The 18,868-nt window shown below is 39.0% G+C and overlaps 1 protein-coding gene across 9 annotated transcripts in view; it reads right to left on the bottom strand.

Annotated features, from left to right (window-relative positions):
* Nucleotides 1–4,352: 4,352 nt before the first annotated feature.
* The window catches only part of LOC1276190 (protein boule), a 63,281-nt gene continuing 48,765 nt past the window's right edge, over nt 4,353–18,868 (bottom strand). For all 9 annotated transcript variants that reach the window (XM_061652377.1, XM_061652375.1, XM_061652380.1 and 6 more), the window contains one exon: nt 4,353–17,248. In XM_061652377.1, coding sequence (XP_061508361.1) covers nt 17,232–17,248 — 17 coding nt within the window. In that variant the 3' untranslated portion in view covers nt 4,353–17,231. The remainder of the gene's footprint in view (nt 17,249–18,868) is intronic.

Below are 18,868 nucleotides of genomic sequence, written 5' to 3'. Positions count from 1 at the left end.
GAATTATCTAAACCCAAACTGAGAGGCATAATTAAACAAACTGGCAAAAAAAATCATGAGTCTTTTCATAAACTATATAGAATTGATAGAAAATAATGAAATAAAACAAATAACGAATAAAAACACGTTGAAGGTTGAAGATGATAAGTTAGGGAATAGTTTGTCTGTAAATCTACGGATTTGTATTGTTTTAATAAAAAATAAATAAAAATAAACAAAAAATAAACAAAAAAGAGTGTCTTGAAACGTCATCGTGAGACAACACAGAGTGTAAAAAAAAACATTTTGGAAAAACATGTTTTTAAAATTTTACAATTCATTTCACTCTCGAAAAAAACCCTTGGGATTGTAAAAATGAAATAAAGTAAAATAAAATAATGGTAAAAGAGTTTTAAACACCCATACAGTGGTTGTTTTGGTTTTTCTTCTTTTCAATATACTTTTATTAGGTTTTGTTGTCGCTTTTTCTTGTTTTATTCTTCTTGTCTTGTTGTTACTGCTTTAATAGTACTTCTTATAGGCTTATGTATCTATATGTATATGTATATAATTTTCATTTATTGTATTTCCTTTGCCACACTTACCACACCACACACTTCTCCAATTCGATTTTGACTGTTCATTATTAAATCGGGTTGTTTTACGACACCTACATTTTCTTTTGCTTTTTTTTTGTTACCTCTTAAAATTACAGCCTTTTTATGTGTAAGTGTATTTCATTTTTTTAATATTCTTTTTTTTGTTATTTTACTGTCCTCTTGTTCTTTTTTTTACTTTTACTCTTCTTCCTTCCCTTTCACTAATCTCGCTCTTTATTTCGGCCTGTTTTGTTTTAGTTCGGGTTTCACTTTGATTCTGTGTACATACTCTCCCTCTGAAGTGTAAGAATGCAACAATTAGTTCTGCTTTCATTTTAGCTTTTGTTTTGTCGACAGTTGAAATAAATTGTTGATTGATACACACACGGGGGGGAAGTAGAAGTAGTTTTGAGGCGAAGGAAGAAACGTAAAACCATTGATATATCATTGACGTGATACCAATTGTCTGTTTGGTTGCTCGTTGCTCTTCTCCTACCATCTTCATTCGTCGTTCAGTAGCACCTTTTCGTTTCAATCATACCAAGGAGCCCTTTTTCGGTTTGTCTATGTATCGGGGTAAACTAATCGACTGAAGCAATGCGATGCTCGTAGCTTCCATCGCTACATTTTGGGGATATTGGGTGTATTGGGGATTGGATTGCTTCTGAGGTGCTGTTCGGGGTAGTAGTTCAATGTGTAATTCAACAACTGTCGAGACCGCTGCTGTGTTTTGCTAGTTAGACTGATATAAATGCAAACGCGTGTATGCACTCCGGGGGGGGGGGGGGGGGGGGGGAGCAAAAAAGAATGGAAAACACAGTACACAGCGTCACCAAGTTTTATAGCTTTCACTTTCAATCTTTACTTTGTTGACACCGTTTTTTTTCTCGTTTCCAACACTGCACGTTTTAAAATGTTTCGACTCATTTCGACAGACTAGTTTTTGATTTATTTCTTCTTTTCACCGCTGTTCACCACAGCGGTGTTATGTATTTTGTTGTTTGTAGATGTGTATTAGTTATTTAGTTTTTGTTGCAATTCTCTTCTCTTCATTATCATCATTAGAAAGTGGCTTTTGCGAGTTGTGTTTTTTCATTGTTCATTTGTTGTTTTCTGCTCTACGACTGTATTCTAGAACTGTAAGTTAGTGCTTTTGTGTTGTGTAGCGCCATTTTTGTTTTGTTTTTTGTTTTGTTTAAAAGTGTAGATTAAAAGAGCCTGACAGTGCAGTGAGTTTAAAGAGCATTAAGAGTTATTATTTTAGAGTAGGGGGTTTGTTGATGTTTTCGGTTCGATAATGATTTGCTTCGCTATATAGCACAGTAATGTGTTGTTCTTGATTTCGGCAACGGTTTGTGGTAACCAATTTTAAAACGTAAATTTGTTAAATACTTTAGTAAACCAATTGAAAAAATAAGAATTTTTTTGCAGTCACAACCGAAAAGTGAAGGTAGTAAAAGAAAAGAAAAGAGATTGAACTTAAAAGCTAAGCCATGAATTGACATGAGTAATAGCAAGAAAGAGAGTTCGAACAAACGTGCTCAAACCAAAACACCAGCAAGAGCAAAGCATACTGAGTTAATAGCGATAGGGTAAGCTGTATCATCATTTCCTTTTTCCATGTAGTTTTACGTGTAGCCATTGTTCGCAAAGTTAGAAGAGAGCTAAATAAGAGCTAAGAATATTTGCGAAGTAAATCTTGATATTATGAAGCTGCTGCTGCTAGGAGCCAGTAAGAACCTAGTGATTTTGATTGATTATGCCATTTAGTTTGTCATCCGCTTCTATTGCATGCAAACGTTATTACCTTCCCTCCGTCGTTCTTATGTTCCTGCTTTCTATGTGTTTGTTATTGTATCAATTTTCCTTTTAGTTTAAGTTGATATTTAGTTTTGTTTTTTCCCTTCTTTAGTTTACCTTTCTTTTTTGTTTGTTTTCATTTATTTTCCCACACCTACCACAGTAGTTTCGATTTCGGTTTCGTGATGTTGTTTCGATTCGAGTTTTTACTTTTGTTCGTCATTTTCCCTTACGTAGCTACGTGTGCTTTTGTTTATGCGATTAGAGGTTTCATTTTATCATATTTACTGAGCAGGCTATACAGTAGTCAAGTGGACAGAAGTGGCGAGAGGAGAGTGGGTGGGGGGGGGGGGGGGAGAGGGGAGAGATGAAAGTAGTGTAATTGCATTAGGTTTAATTGCTCACGTTAAAATCGCTACTTCCCCATCGTCGCTGGAAGTAGTAATTGCTTTTATTACAGGAGCGTTAATTGCCACCGTTCGTTTCCAAGTCTTGTTTTGCTTTTGTTATGTTTGTTTTGGCTTCTCTGAATAATTGATATAATTTTACGTTTTCAATGGTTTTGTTTTGTTAAGATAGTGTTTGCTTTTTTCGTTACGCATTATGCATTACGCTTTTGTTTGTTTATTTCCTTTCTTTCATTTCGCTAATTCTTTCTTTCTGTTCTGAGGATTTATTTCTGTTCTTCGTTCGCTTTTTAATGTTCAAATGAATCAGTGCAAAACAATGAGGATCTTTCTTCTCTAGCAATAGAGTTTTTTGCTTTCTATGTTTGTTGTTTGCGAAAGAAAAATTTATGAAGGAATTATGACGAAAAAGGACATTGAGTAAGCAAGCTAACGATCAAATAAAACCGCTGTCTTGTATCGACACTTTCCATGCACCGTATCACAACTGGCTGCGATAGTTTGCTCATATGCTTAGGGTTATCGTTTATAGGCTTTACCATTCGCTTGAGTGCATTATTTTGATATTACATCGAGAGTGGGGAAGTAGTGAAAGTGTCGCTGGTTAATATGTATGCGTGCTTGTGTATGGGTGATTTGTTTCGTTCTGCTTTCCTATGCCTGGGCAGATATTCCATTTCCAACACATTTCTTATGTCATTTGTTTGTTTGTTTGTTTGTTTGTCTGTTTTTATCTAAGATTTATGTGTAGAGATATCATTGACGCTACGTTTCGTTTCCTTTCTCTTGTTATGCGTGTTAGTTATGAGTGTATATATCTATGTATATAATACGTGTAAAGGAGAGCTTGTAGTTGACTGGGCGCAAGACCGTGTGCTGCACGTGTGATTCTTCTGTTCTGTGGCGCACACTGTTCACACTAGAGAAGTAAAATGGTTTTCGTCTATATCGGGGACAAATATAGCTGTTTCTCTCTTCTTTTTGTTTGCTGTTTTTTTGTTTCACTCATTCTTGCTTTCCTTTTCCTATCCGCTACGTACTGCATGTATGTATGTATGTATGTATGTTTCGGTTTGCTTTGTAGGTTTGTTTTATCATTATTAATATATATTTGTTTTCTTTTTCCTATTCTTGTGTATATATACCAGTTTTAGATTTTTGTTTGTATTTCCTCCCACCTTTTAGTGCTTCGGTTTTTTTTCATACTTTCTTATACTTATACACGACAGTACATATACAGTACAGTAGGTATGTATATATATTCATATATATATATTTTTAAATCTATCACATTATTCTTTTTTTCTGGTTTATTTTTAATAGCAATAATAATCATAATAATCGATCATAATAATCGTCACCTGCCTAACTTCGTCTTTTTTTTTTGTTCTTCTTCTTTTTTCCGCAGTTTCTCTTCATCTTCTACAATATACGCTCTACGAAGACACAGTAAAATGAAGAAAAGGCCCTGGCCTTACACTTGCGGGCTGTTATTGCCCTTAATATATATATATCTTTCATAGTTGCCTTACTATATTAAGGTTTTTTATACTCTCTCTCTTTCTATCTCTCTCTCCTTCTCGCATTTTTTTATTCGTTCGACTTTTCTTTTGCTACATGGCCAACAGGTATGGAAGGCTTGATCTTCTTAATGTATTTTCTTGTGTATATATATAAATATGGATGTAAAACAGCACATTGGATGTAGTTTTCAAGGTATTGCTTTAGTGGCGCAGTGAATGGTAATGCTTTGCTATGGAAAACACGAAACGAAGGATCTAAATTAATCCAACACAATACAATAAACATGCCTGTGTGTGTGTGTGATGTTTTCCCGGATTAAACCAAATCTCTTTCAAATCTTGGCCTTGGTAAACAACAGCGTTGAAAGATAACGCACTCATTAAACTAATTATTCGTTTTTTCATTTTGCATACACTCAAACTGATATGACTGCTCCTGTTCTTTTTAATGCCACATGAAATCAGTATCGTTTAGTTATGCAGCTGTTACAAAACCAGTCGAAAAAATGGACTGCTCTACAATCCAGTTTGATGTTTGATTATAGGATGAAAGTGATCTTTCGATGTTACGATAATACGTGCAGCTACCACACATACACGGCTGTAGCGGTTTTTCGCGTTTCATCCTTTTTGTGAGTAGTTTCATGTTTTTGACACAACCATATGTACTTTATGTGTTTCTGCTCTTCACTTCAACTATTCCGAAAGTAAGGGAAGGATGTGCGGTGCGGGATACGCCTTTAAATGCACCATTTTTCGATCGTGCTTAGTTTATATGCAGCCTCTACGATCCGGTTTCTGCTATTGCAATGTACGTTTCTGTCTTTCTAATGCATAGGCATAACTTTTCACCTTGAAAGTTGAACACACAGTGAAACATCAGCCGTTCGATTATACCATGCGCACCATCGAATCGTTGGCCTTGTCGATTCACATTCCTTAGTAGCGTACCTTACGCAGAGCTACAATAATAGAGATACAATGGAGGATGAGGAGTTTGGATTGCTTTTCGATTGACTTAGTGTGCGTGTGTGTGTGTATTTATGTTTTGTATTTTGTGTATCCTTCTTCTGTTCCACTTCTTTTCACATCTAAAAAGAAAAAGAAAAACATTAGAGAAATAAACCGGAAATAAAAACAAACAAATGTATAACAACATACCAGTGAACATGAAAACCAAATCACACAAAAAACATAAACTGGAAAACAACAGGAAACACTATTACAAAACAATAAAGCACGTAAGTGAACAATACAAATTTCGGACTAAAACGAATTGTTATAGATTTAAACATAATAATAACCAGTATTTTGTTTTCCTTCTTCAGATATTGGGCGTTGTTCTTGTTCTTTTTTTCATTTCTTCAAGTCATCAGTACTCTTATCAGTCGTCTCGGGCAGTAAGCTCGCAAAGTTTAACGTACGAGTTAGTAATGGGACGACTTAGTAAGGTGGTATTATAATAAATTATTAGCTCCCTTATCGCTCCTGTTACAAAACCATAGTTACACCTGCGTGTCTGTGTGCGTGTGTGTGTGTATGTATGTCAATGTGTATGTGTTGCCCTATCAATAATAATATTCCTCATTCAATTGTTCTACATGAAAATAAAACCCTCTTTCTTGCACTTGCTTTCAAATTTTGCTATTTCCAACATCCTTACTTTCTCTCTTATCGATGGTTGTTTTACCCATTTTACTTCACAAATGTCGTCTATAATACAACTGTTGTTAAACATTTTCCCATTTCCCCGTAACTCCTTTCACTTAACCGCTCAACGCTAAGATAACGTTCGCGCGTTTCGAACGAAATTTGGCATCGCAATGTTGTATTGTCCCACATTCTAATTTCCAATTTTCCCAGAATAATAGCAACAATTTGAGCTACATGTAGTTCGTCTTGCGGGAACATAGATACAAACAGAAAAAAACAAACAAGAAACCAACATCGATGTGAAATAATGCCTGCACAATTGGCAAATGCATGATGGGGTCATGATGGAAGAAGAATAGCATGCTTCGCGACCCGCAACATTATTTTCATCAGTAGTACAATGTTTTCATGTTCTTTCTTTCTTTCTCGCTGTGTTGTTGTTTGTTCTCTTTTCTTATTTGCTCTACTTTCTTGTATACGTACATATAGTAGATTCCTATAAATGTGTATAATTGTTTCACTTAAGTTTGTGTTTGTTTGTATGTGTGTGCGCGAGTAGATTTGTCTATTTTTGTTTAACGAACTATGTGTATGTGTTTGCATTTCTGTGTGTGTATGTGTTTAATGTAGCTGCATTTGGTGTAAAACCTAGTTCCCTCCTAAACATTCGATATACCTAAAAAAATAAAACTATTCCGTATCGAATTGCTTTTTAGAAGACCGTTTTAGATCCGTTTTTTCCCCGAATTATAGTGTCCAAGTGTCTAAGTGTGTCTAACCACCAGTTTTCGATGCACGATTTTCAGTTTTTCCCTCGATTCCTTCCTTTACTTTTGCCCTTCATTATTGTCCATTGGTTGATAAAATTTGCTGAGCTGAGCTCGCTCTTATTTTTTGGGTGATTAAAATGAAAGTACACAAAATAGAAACCACATGCACATGCAATAAATTAAACTGAACGTTTTGAAGCGACCACAGTTTGCGATAAGTAACACAGCAGATGAACAAAAAATGGAAGTAATAAACTCCATCACTACCACCATTCTCACGACTGATTAAAAGAGATAAAAAACAAAAGGAATAGAAAAATAGAAGAGAAAACAATAACGACGTTCGAGTTGTTTTACGAAAGGAGCTGCAAACCAAAGCTGAACAATATTGTATACCGTACAATAGTAGCACCTCAGATTAGTACTGCCCTGTTTGCGTATTTATGTTGCCAAACCAATCAAAAGGGAAACACGTCTCCCAGTTCAAACGATGGGAACAGTTATATGCCTTTGTTTTCGCTGATTTTCTCGAAGCAATCAGAAAAAGAAAAAACAACTTGTTTAGATGTTTTTTTGCAACTATTTTCGTCTTCTTCGATTCCACTTCACTTCCTTTTCAATTATTCATTTCACAATTTTTCCTTCCATGTGTTTTTTTTTTGTGTAAGTGTGTGCATCTGTGTTTGTGTTGTATAATTAGTAGGAGGAGGGGTTTTCTTTTTCTTGTTTCATTCGTTTCATTTGCTTATTCACCTTTTCATTTTCATTTATTTATTACTTGCTATCAATTACTTTAATATTATTATGTGTTATACTGGTTCACTTTTGCTCACTCCCATCCACTATTACCGTGCCCGTCTTTGTTGCCTTTGACAGACTCTCTTCTCTTTCTTTCGTATTATCTATAATCTAAAAATATCACCGACAGTTTGAATATATTTCATCCGTTAGGTTGTTTCTTCATTATGTTTGTGTTTGTGTTTTTAGGGTTCTTCTGTATTACATTACTATATGCGTGTGTTTATGTTCTGTATAAGAGAATGGTGTGTGGCTGTCTGTTTTGTTTGCATTACTTTTGCACCATCTACAAGAGAGTTTGTTAAAGGTTGTGTGTGTGTGTGTTTATTTTTTTTATTTTTTCGTTTTTGTTTCTTCTCTTTTTTTCTTACTATTCGTTATTTTGTATATATCATATATGTTTTTTTTCTCCTTCTTTTTATTTCCTTCAATTTCTACTGTTTTAGATTTCACTCCAAATGTTTCACCGCGTTGCTATCGGGTTGTTTATTGTATAAATTATTTCATTTTCCTAATTATTTTATTACTCTCACTTCATCATAGCCATTGGCATCCCAATCCCTACCGTCTTTCCAATTTTACTATTCAATAATGCGTGTGTGTGTGGGTTTCTACCGACGTTCCACTACGGTGGTGTTGTTCCATCGGTGCACATTCTCTTACACACACACACACATATACATACAAACACTCATATCATTGTCTAACCGTTGGCCTTTCCTAACCAAACCAATTCATTTGTCGTTACAATATCTGCTTCCTTGCTCTCTTCTCCATTGCGGCATGTGTATAGGTATAATATTTTTAAAAAATATCATCGTTTCCGTTGGCATCCTGCCGATACATGATGTATTAGATAACGTGTCTCTCTCTCTCTCTGCCTCTGTCTGTGTCAGTTGTATGGTAAGATTGAGTGAGTTTTATGCATTTTCAGTTGTTAATTCTTTTACTTTCTCCAGTGTCTTTCCTTACATTTCTAACCATCTAAGGGAGTGGTTTGGTTAAGAGTGTTTTCATGTGATGTGAAATGTGTCCGTATGAGGAGGTATGGAGATTGACGTAATGAATGAGTTTTTTTTTCTCTCCCCCCAATGATGGGGAATAAAATGTGCTTTCATTTTGTGTTTTCTTTGTGTTGTTCACTAGTACCTTACACCCTAGGGTTCGTTTACTTTGTATATATTTAATGTATATATATATATAAGTGTTGGTATATATCGATTATTATACTCTTTTTATAATGCATCTCACACGTTTTTTCTGTGTTATTTTTCTGTTCTGTTCTGTTTTACGCTTGCCATGCTTCACACCGTTTCGACTAATTTATGGTTTAAATTTCGTTTCCAGTTTTACTTTGCCATTGTCGGGTTGACTTATCAGTTTCTCTACTTTTGTTTTTTTATTGCTTACGTTTATCTGTATATAGTATATTATATATAAATAAATTAGACTTTAGTTCATTCTTTTCACGTTCTCGTCTGGCTAGATTTTCCATTTCAATATTATGTCATCTCTGCGCGTGCACATTGTCTCTTTTTTCTTGTTTTCTCGTCATGTTTTTTTTTTCTTCTTGTTTTGTTCGCTCTGCTATTCTTTATCTCTTCCTTCCTTTTGTCCGCGCCGTTGATCTACCGCTAGCCGTTTTGTTTTTAAATAAATAATGTATGCTTTTATATCTCAATAGAGATAATATTATTAATGTGTATGTGTGTAGTTTCTTCTTCTTCTTTTGTTTATTTGTTTACTTAGGTTTCTTACATGTTTAGGTTTTCGTACTAGAGCACATTATATATATTCGTTTTAAAATGTCCTTTTTCGTTCCGCCAACCGCCACCATCAGCGATCCACTAGATTAGATTTAGGGCAATTAAGAGTTATATCTTTTCGTCTACCGGCTAGAATCGGCTCACAAACAACGACCATGCATTGTAGCTGATGGATGATCTACTATAACATGGATGATTTTATACGTTTCTGTATGGGGTTGCTTCTTTTTTCGTTCTCTGTTTTTCTTCTACTACTCCCTCTATCGTCACTGATCATTGGTGAAATGAGATGAAGCAACAGCAGTTCGTCCGATGTGTGTTCGTGGTGATACGATTGGCAAGAGAGAAGAAGCGTTCGCATCAAACAGTAAGTAAGCAGAGACGTTTTAATCCTGGTAACGATTGCAATTTGCTTAACCAAACGAACCCGTTAAATCGCTGACTTTATGAATGTATGACAATAAGCAAATAAGCAACAAATTAGGAACCAAGCAATTTACTGCTAAGCGCGCAAACAGATGATACATGATGATGGCCAACATATGTAATGTTAAGGTGCAATTAAAGTACACAAACTGTTTGCTATATCATGTTCAATTTCGAACAGTTTCCCATAGCCATGAATAAGCTGCAAACAAAGCACAGATACTTCTACCGATAGCTCTCTTCAAATTGCCAAACTCGTTTGCCACTAAAGCGTGCATTAAAATGACGAATGAATGAGAGAGAGTTTGATCAGAGGTTCTGACGATCCTTGAACTTTGATGATCATATTTGTCGAAAAAAAGGATGTCCCTAACACTTCAGTTACAAACGATCACCGTGTGTCTCTAATGGAAGCCATCTGATTTGCCAATATGTACTAGACAAAGAGAGCATGAATCGTAGTGGGAAAAGAATTTCATTTCCCATCGTATTTTGTTATCCAAAAAAATAACAACAACAAAAACGGAACAAAGAAAAGAGTATCCACAAAATGTTGCACACAGCAAAAAGGGGCCTTTTCAACAAACCTAACCTAGTTGACAACAATACCGCCCGGGCGGGGTTTTCGTTTGCCGGGTATAGGAGGAGCACGTTCACTAAACAATTATTACTTCTTTTGCTGTGCTGCTTTCTTTTATCAGTTTTGTTTTGCATTTGGTTTTGGCAAATATATCACAAATATTACTTTTGGATTTTCCAATCGTTTTGCATTGTTTGCGTTGTTGTTGTTTGTTTTCTCTCTCTTGCTGAGCGCACCCATTTTCTTCATTACTCTGTTTTCCAACCCCTATTATCGCGAATCGCTTGCCAAGAATTGCGGCGAGATCCTTTTTGCAATTCATGTGTGTTTGAGTACGTTTCGTTTCACCTTTTTTTTAAAAAAGAAATAATAACACACGAACCGCTTCTTCCTAACAATGCACTAATCAACAACCTCCAAGAGTGTCCGTGTGAGTGTGTGCCTGTGCGCGCGCGCGTGTGTGTGTGTGGCGATATTGAGCGATCTTAGTTCAACAATTAATTATAACCGACCATCCTTTCCTGCAGTCAAGATCTTTGCTTTTCCTGTCCTTATGCTTTATGTGATGTGTTGGAGATCATCTTTCCCATCGGAATCTAGGTTGGGCTTTTATTCTTCTGAATTCTTCAGGTTTATCTAGCATTTCTCTAACCCTTTCTCTACCACATCAACACACATACACACCCACACATACACACACAACACACCTTTGCTCTGTGTCAACAATAACAATAAATTTCATATCAAAACATTTCGCGCACTTTTGCATGTTTTGAAACCTTTGATATACATTTTCTCAACTGTGCACCACGCACACGCCTTTTGTGTGGCATTTTTATGTACTGTACTGAGTGTGTGTGTGTATGGAATTTTGACGTGATCTGTACTGTGTGCGATTGATGGAGGTGGTTTCATGGTTTATTAGTTTCATTTAGTGTACGTTAGCTGTTTCAATCGACTTTGTTCTGTCCGTGTAGTTGTGATCACATCCAGCTCAATCACATGGTGTCAAACACACTATGGTGGATGTGCTTGCATCAGGCGGGGAATGGCTCCATCTGCTGCTTGCATGATGGCGTTGACGTTACGCGGTTTTTTTTGCAATCTGTTTGCATCATTTGCATCATGCTCTTCTATTAAGGTGATTTGTTTTGGTTTTGCTACGGTTTTTTTGTTGGCTACTTTTTTTTTTTTTTCGATGTGATGTTGTGTGCTATCGGTACGCTTTAATATTTGTTTCATCCATTTTCTCGCAACCTTTTTGCCATTTTTTGTTTCTACTATTGATGTTTAGACGCCATTTGGTTAGAGCACTATGTTCTTTCTGTCTCTAGTAATTGTGAAAGAACTTTTCCTTTTCACCTTCGCCAATTAACGAGATTGTTAAGGATGTAATTAAATTTGTTTTACTGCTGCTTATATTGCATTTCTATTTGTATTTTTATTTGTCTCGTATCCGTTTTTTTCTTCTTCTCTCGCTGAAAGTTTGCTCTAATGTGTTGCAATTTCTTTGTGTGTCCTACCGCTAAGAGTTTAGATTGTGTTGTTATATCTGTTCGCTACAGTATGTTTTTTATTTACTAGATTGTTAGGTTATGTTTGCTTTTCCAGTTGCTTCATTCCCTCTATGCACTCTTATCCTCTTTTTAATAGATTTATTTCCCGTTTAGGTTTTGCTCTTAAAATAATAAAGAGTTATCTGCGCTCGCCGCATAACTTTGCCGCCTGTTTCGCTTGTGTTCTTCTCTTTTTTGTTGTTTGTTACATTTACCAACTCCGCATTGTGTCTTTCGTGCTATTTTTTTTTACCACGTTTGACGCAGTCTCATTATCGCAATGTAGTTGTTGTGATCCGAACATTGCTTACATCTTGTGCTGATGTTTTGCTTTCCCAGCTGAACAATTACCACACTTTTACCCCACAACCCACACAAAAAATAGCAATGTTTCATTAGCGTGGAAACTAAAAAAATGCTCAACAATTGCTTGTGCGAGTGTGCTTTGCATACCTTTCACCACGTGGTGTACACCACGGCGGTTCGATGTCATTCGCACACTCTGATGGGTGAAATCAAAGCAAGGACGAGGAAGAAAAACAGAAAAAACAGAAAAACAACAAAATATTCACCGCCACAACAACTAAAACAGAAAACACTTAGCAGCAGGAGATAACGATTTGTCATTGGCGCAAATATAACGTTCGCACTAACGCGACCTTAATTCGCAATCGATTTTCAACATTGTCTTTGGGACAAACGAGTTAACAAATGGTGCTACAATGCACCGCGCTTTAATGATTATTCAACGAAGGGGGGGGGGTCGTCGGGAGGGGAGGTTCGATCGCAACCATCGATAACAAAGTGACTAAACTAAACTAAACTGATTTTAAACTGATGAAACCTGATTATCAGCGTGTGGCATGGCAGCAGAGAATCATTAAACACACAAGCACTATTTGGTGTGAGGTGTGACCCCTCACCTCACCCTTTTTACCGCATCTTCGCTCACCCGAGGTAGCCCGGTAGTCTTCCAGACCCATTTGCTACGCGCACCTTACCGCTATAATTCGCTACAATTGCTTTGCTTGAGAGTGTTATTTGTCTTACTTAAGTAGGTCCGCCGCGTCCAGACGGCAGAAATATTGCGCCACCGGTTGCTGCACACACGCACACATTACCACAGCTGCACCTAAGCTCTGGCAACAGGCTAATCCTTCGCTTATCTCCTTCCTTCCGATTTGGCGTCAAAATCGGGCAGAATCACTACGGCAATTCGACATCAAAAAAAGCTTCAACTCATACCATACCCCCTCACAGCGGGGTGGCTAGCAGAAACTGAACGAAAGACGACTGCTGCAGCTACGGGAGATGAGGAAGGATGCTGCGCGGGAGGAACGAATGTAACGTTACAACCACCACACAGCAGCAAACAAGTACAGTTCAGCTAAACACTATTTGGGGGCTTTCGGCAATCTCGACTCATCGAACTGAGGTGGCAAGAAAATACACGTCAGGCAAGATGCACGGGCTAACGAATGGGAAAAGGGAATTAGCATCCTAAACGCCTTCCTCTGCTATAGTACACCGTTGGCCGGTGGTGTCTAAGAGATCCTGAATTGAAACTATAAACCATCTACGGCAAGGCGTCGTTAGGCACCACCAGCTTCCGCGCTTTAAGTAACTGTGCCCCGTTAGAATTGTGTCACTATTTAATTGCTAATATTTCAGCCACCTGGTGCCGCGTATGTGGGCGTACATATGTGCTACACATATCAAATCAAGCGCCGACAGTTTCCGAATTCGATGTAATAAGTCTCATCAATCATTGACTGGGGGTTTCCCCCCGCTCACACAAGGTAAACAGCTTTAAAAAGAAACCTCACACAAAAAAGTTGCCCAGCCCGTTACACACACACACACCGAGAGGCAGCCCGGCGGAACAATAACGTACAAGACAGCCTAATGGGCATCTCCATGGAAAGGGCGCCTTATGGGTCCGGTCGGCTTGATGGATGATCGCTTTCGCCAATCACTTTCCGATGCGCGCGGCATGTGACGCCGGAAGCTCATTTTGCGTGGCTGTATTTTTCTTTTTCATGCAAAATAGCGTCCAAAATGCTAGCACCAAACGTAACAATATGCGCTTTAGGCTCACAACATATCGGTCGTCTTTGTGTTTTTTTTTTCTTCTGCTTATTGAATGCAATACTAATAATGGGGCTTGTGTTACGAATCTGCACTACACACGCTAGGTAGGTTATTGAGTTATTGGAGGTTTCTCTTTACTACAAAAAGGGTGCCGTACAGCGCACATTAGTTTTGTGTGAAAGTTTGTCGTTCTGCGACTATTGCTATTTGTGATAGGTTACGGTAAAATCATCTCTCTGTAGTTTTGATATTACATTGTGCTAACGTGCCTTTTACGCACAGACACACATCAAGAAGAAGGTAATGCAAAACGGATAAAAGCTGATACATTTGGGTTTTTCCCCCCATCTTCCTGCTAATATTACTTTGCCATTGCTCTAACCGGCTTAAAAAGACATCATCATTGACCACGTCGCTGGCACAAGGTAAGACATCAACGGTGCACAATATAAGTAACTGGGGCTGCTGCGTACCTAGCGTACACACACGCTCACACACCCACCAATGGTGAATGGGGAACCACCACCACGTAGTATATGTAAATTATCGCGCGTGCTTCTTCCTCTGCTCGGTTATCGGAATATCACATTCGGACCACATGGGGGCGCGGCGCACGTAAAACCGGGTACGAGCTAAAGCAAATATTGCAATGATGCAGTTTCTACTCTCACTCATGTAAATCTTATTATCGCCTTAGGTGTTAGGATCCGTCAATCAAACACTCCTGTGCGTAGAATCTTGCTCAGTATATTCTCACATCTTACGCTCGTCCTGCTGCAAAAGCGTCCAAGTCTACCAACAGTAAGCGCGGGCCGCGCAACACATAAAGTTTCTATATTCACTTTTGCGCAGGAACTAAAGTTCGTTCAATTTCCCTGCTGTACGCAAAGCCTTAGAGCCAAAGATATTTCCGGAGAAGTTTTTGTTTTGTTTTGATTTTTGGCATAGAACAATCTCCACAACACCACGAAAAAAGGAGCGCAAACACGCAACACACCTAAAGATGAACAGCGATGTACCACGTGGGAGGTACGCTCCAAAAGTAGATGGACCTGCGGGTAGTATTTTACTTCTGGGCTTACCACGATGCACCCAACAGTCAGAACATCCAGAAAAAATGTTCACACAAATGCATAAGAGGTCCCTTTCTTCTTCGGTGCGGGCGAATTCCCTCGCGACTTGCAGCTACAAGCCGGAAAATGCAAAGGGGATTGCTATCTTTCTGCCGCCTGCTTGCGTATATATTTCGGTGAGCGCTTCAACCTGTACAGCTTCCGTCGTGTCAAGGGAGAGAGAGAGAGAGCGCGAGACAGCGAGTTCGTTTCGCTTTAGTTTTACTTGCGCATCACACCCTACCGTTCCTCTCTGTTTGGCCCTGCCTGAATGTATATATATCCGGTTGGTGTGGATACAACTTTTCCGCCGTACCCAACGCAGAAAGCAACATACACCACCGAGTTACCTTCACTTCCTTTTGCGCTCTTTAGATGACTAGAGAGGCATATTATCCTTTGCTTACCTATTACCCGATGCCTTCTTTTGTGCGCCGAGGAAAATGTGTGTTTCTATGTTAATGCTGTACGCCGCTCCTGGTTTGCCTTTTTTCCTGCTCTCCTTTGTTGACGTGTCTGAATGTTACTTTTTGCCCTGACGGTTTGAATTACTTCGATTCGGTGTGATGTGAGCGCAGTGAATCGTGATGGAATATGTGTCTGTGCGCTGCTGCTACGCTACATTCCCTCGTTCGCCCCAACGGTGGAGTTGTGCCGCGATGAGTTTTTGATGTAAATGGAAGCGCAAAGCCTTGCCCCTTTTTTTTGCTTGTTCCTATGGCTTCTAGTTGGATCATATTGTTTTCCTTTTCTCGAATACCGTTGCTTTTTTTTGTATTCACACTCTTGGGGAAAGCTAACGATAGAGCGCGAGCAGGAGCGGGATGTTCAACATCCTTTGCATTTCGCTTACTCACGGTCACGAGGCCCTGCTATTATCCTAACCGGTAGAAATCTCTCCTTTCTCTTCACAGCCTGATCCTTTTTCTTCTCTAAACCATTGCTTTCGTGCATGTGTGTGTGTGTCTTACGTGCCTGACGATATTAACGTATAATGAGACAGCGCATCGACGACTCCTTCCCTCGATCTTTAGTCACAACTCCATCGACGAGTCATTTCGGTGTCACAGTATCTTTCGCTTGCACCCGGGGGACGAAGAACGTGCAGCGTTCGCCATGTACAGGAGAATTGATATCGAAACTTTTCCACACATCATCATCATCCGCATTCACACCATCAACGTCGGCGACATTGGCGACGGCTGTTGGGACCATTAACGTGTGCGAGAGTGTGTGTGTGTGGCAAAGACAGCATTGTTGACTTGTGTTTTCCCTTCCGGATGGGGATTATAGCATGCGATGTTTTCGTACAAGAGATACCCTATGACACACGTACCTCCCAGCGACAGATCGCACGCTTAAATTGACGCTCCTTACACTGCTGAATGCAACTCGCTAAGTATCCGCTGCGTGACACAGCGCGCGTCATGGTAGAAAGACTAGCTTTTAACGCCACCTTGCTTATTACGCATTCGGGTTTTGATAGTACGCTGCGTTCTTGTTTCGTACGACATAATACTCTGCGACAGGGGCCAGAAGTGTATCTGCCCGTATCCTGCTACCACAAAAAAAAACGGAACAAAACAACAAACGGTTCCATCCTACATGCGCACTGCGCTATAAGTACAGAAGAACAAACTCATAAGCTCACCGATTTTTGTCGACGCGTTTGTAACGTTATTGCTTCACCGTTCGATTGACCACACGTTGTTTTGTTGCGGAGTACTTTAGCGTTCCGCCCATAGTTCCACTGTTCGTGCTTATCGTACTGCGGCTCCATGGCACGCTCTCCTATCCTATGGTTCCATTAACCGTCTGCCGATTCTAGTTATACTGTTTATACATCGATTGTAATTTTCTTCTGATTCTGGTTTGCGCTACAACCTCCACGCAGTCGGTATAAATGTGACTGACTGATAATAAATAAGATTTGTTTTGTTCGCGATCTGCTGTTGCTGCTGTTGTCGTTGCTGTTGTTGTTGCTGCTACTGCTGCTGCTGCTTTTGCTGCTGCTGCGCTGCCTGTCCGCTTCCTACTTCGGCACCGGTATTCCGTTGCATGATGAGACTTGATCTCACCCGTCAACTGTTCGCGCTTTATAGTCTTATATCATTTCTTTACTCTATATATGCTTCATTGTCGTCCACGTACGCGCACGCCGCAGCTGTCGCTTAGCACGGGTAGATTCCTGAGGATATAAATGTAATTTCAGATTCAATTCGTTCACAAACTAAACAAAAGAAAGGTAATATAACTGGAAAGGAGATATGATGCTTTAATAATGTGTGTTTTAATAATTTATATTGAGATAAACATCATGTATAATGATTTTGGTAAATTAAGGAGTATTTCAAGGTCCCCCATAGGATCGTATAAGTTTCGTTACGTGAGAAGAGCGTGGCAAACATTAATTCATTTAATTTGCTCCACAAAATGAAGCTTAACGCCTAAAGTTATGCAAGGTATGTTATCTACTATTGGAATTTTAGCGAAACATGGGGCAAATGGTCATGTTAAGAATTTTGCTCTGTATCTCATTGAGTAGATGATTTAACCTTGGTCTTTAGACAGTAACGGATGCTGTCGTGGGTTCAAGCCCCAAATGGACCGTGCCCTCATACGTAAGACTGACTATCCTACTATGCGTAATCAGTAAGTCAATGAAATCCAAGCCCACTAGTGGTACAGGTAGGCCTTGACCGACAACGATTGTTGTGCCAAATGGAAAAGAAAGAATAATGGTGGCTGTAACTCTTCATTTAAGAAATATCACTATTAGCGGTGATCTTTTGATGTTATCCAAAGATTTAAAAAAGCCTCAAATGTTAGGCAAGATTATTGTATGAGGCCAAAATAACCAAGCGTCGAAACAAAGCGGCAAAATAAGCATCAACATCAAAGCTTTTGTTGCTTTTGTCTCTGTTATTTTGATACGTGTTGTTAAAGTAACCTATATATAGTGAACTCTCTTTAAGGCGAATTTGCAAGGGACCTACAGATAGTGACTTCATCTTAGAGATATTTAACTGTACAGTTAGGCAACCGAGTTAGGCAAAAAATCCGTACCGGAGACATTTGCGTAACTCTAATTTTCGTGTATGTCGATTAATACGTTTTTCAGCCAAAATATTGTTGGTAAATGGGGGTTTCGATTTAATTAAGTACTTTTATGCAATAAATTACAATATTAAGTAAAAATGATTTCTGTCTTTTAAGCGTTCGTTTCAAAAGTTGATCAATAATTCAATTTATTTTGCATTTGAAAACTGGACATTCGGCCCAGCACAGAGAAGACATTATGCTCCAATGGAAAAATTTCACAAACATGGATCACAAAAGCCCATAAAACAACTGAAATGTTTAATGCATTTACGAAAATCATACATAAGTATTAGTGTTGGGCATTGTGCGCGAGTGCGCACTGTGCGCACAGCACACCTCATTGTGCGCACTGCACAGCACACTTTGTACTGTGCGAGCACACTTCGCACAGTGCGCGCACTTCGCACTTTTCGCACAGTGCGCGCACTTCGCACTTTTCGCACAGTGCGAGCACACTCCGCACGGTGCGCGCACTTTTCGCACAGTGCGTGCGCACTCCGCACTTTTCGCACACTTCGCACAGTGCGGGCACTTTTCGCACACTCCGCACAGTGTGAGCACACTTCATACTGTGCGAGCACACTCCGCACAGTGCGCGCACTTTACGCACAGTGCAAGCACAGTCCGGACTTTTCGCACACTTCGCACAGTGCGAGCACACTCCACACTTTTCGCACACTTCGCACAGTGCAAGCATGTTTCGCAA

The sequence above is a fragment of the Anopheles gambiae genome, chromosome 2 (genome assembly GCF_943734735.2).
Source record: "Anopheles gambiae chromosome 2, idAnoGambNW_F1_1, whole genome shotgun sequence".
In the NCBI taxonomy this organism is placed as follows: domain Eukaryota; kingdom Metazoa; phylum Arthropoda; class Insecta; order Diptera; family Culicidae; genus Anopheles; species Anopheles gambiae.
The sequence above is the reverse complement of the archived record's forward strand: the minus strand, read 5'-3'. Positions and strand labels throughout refer to the sequence as shown.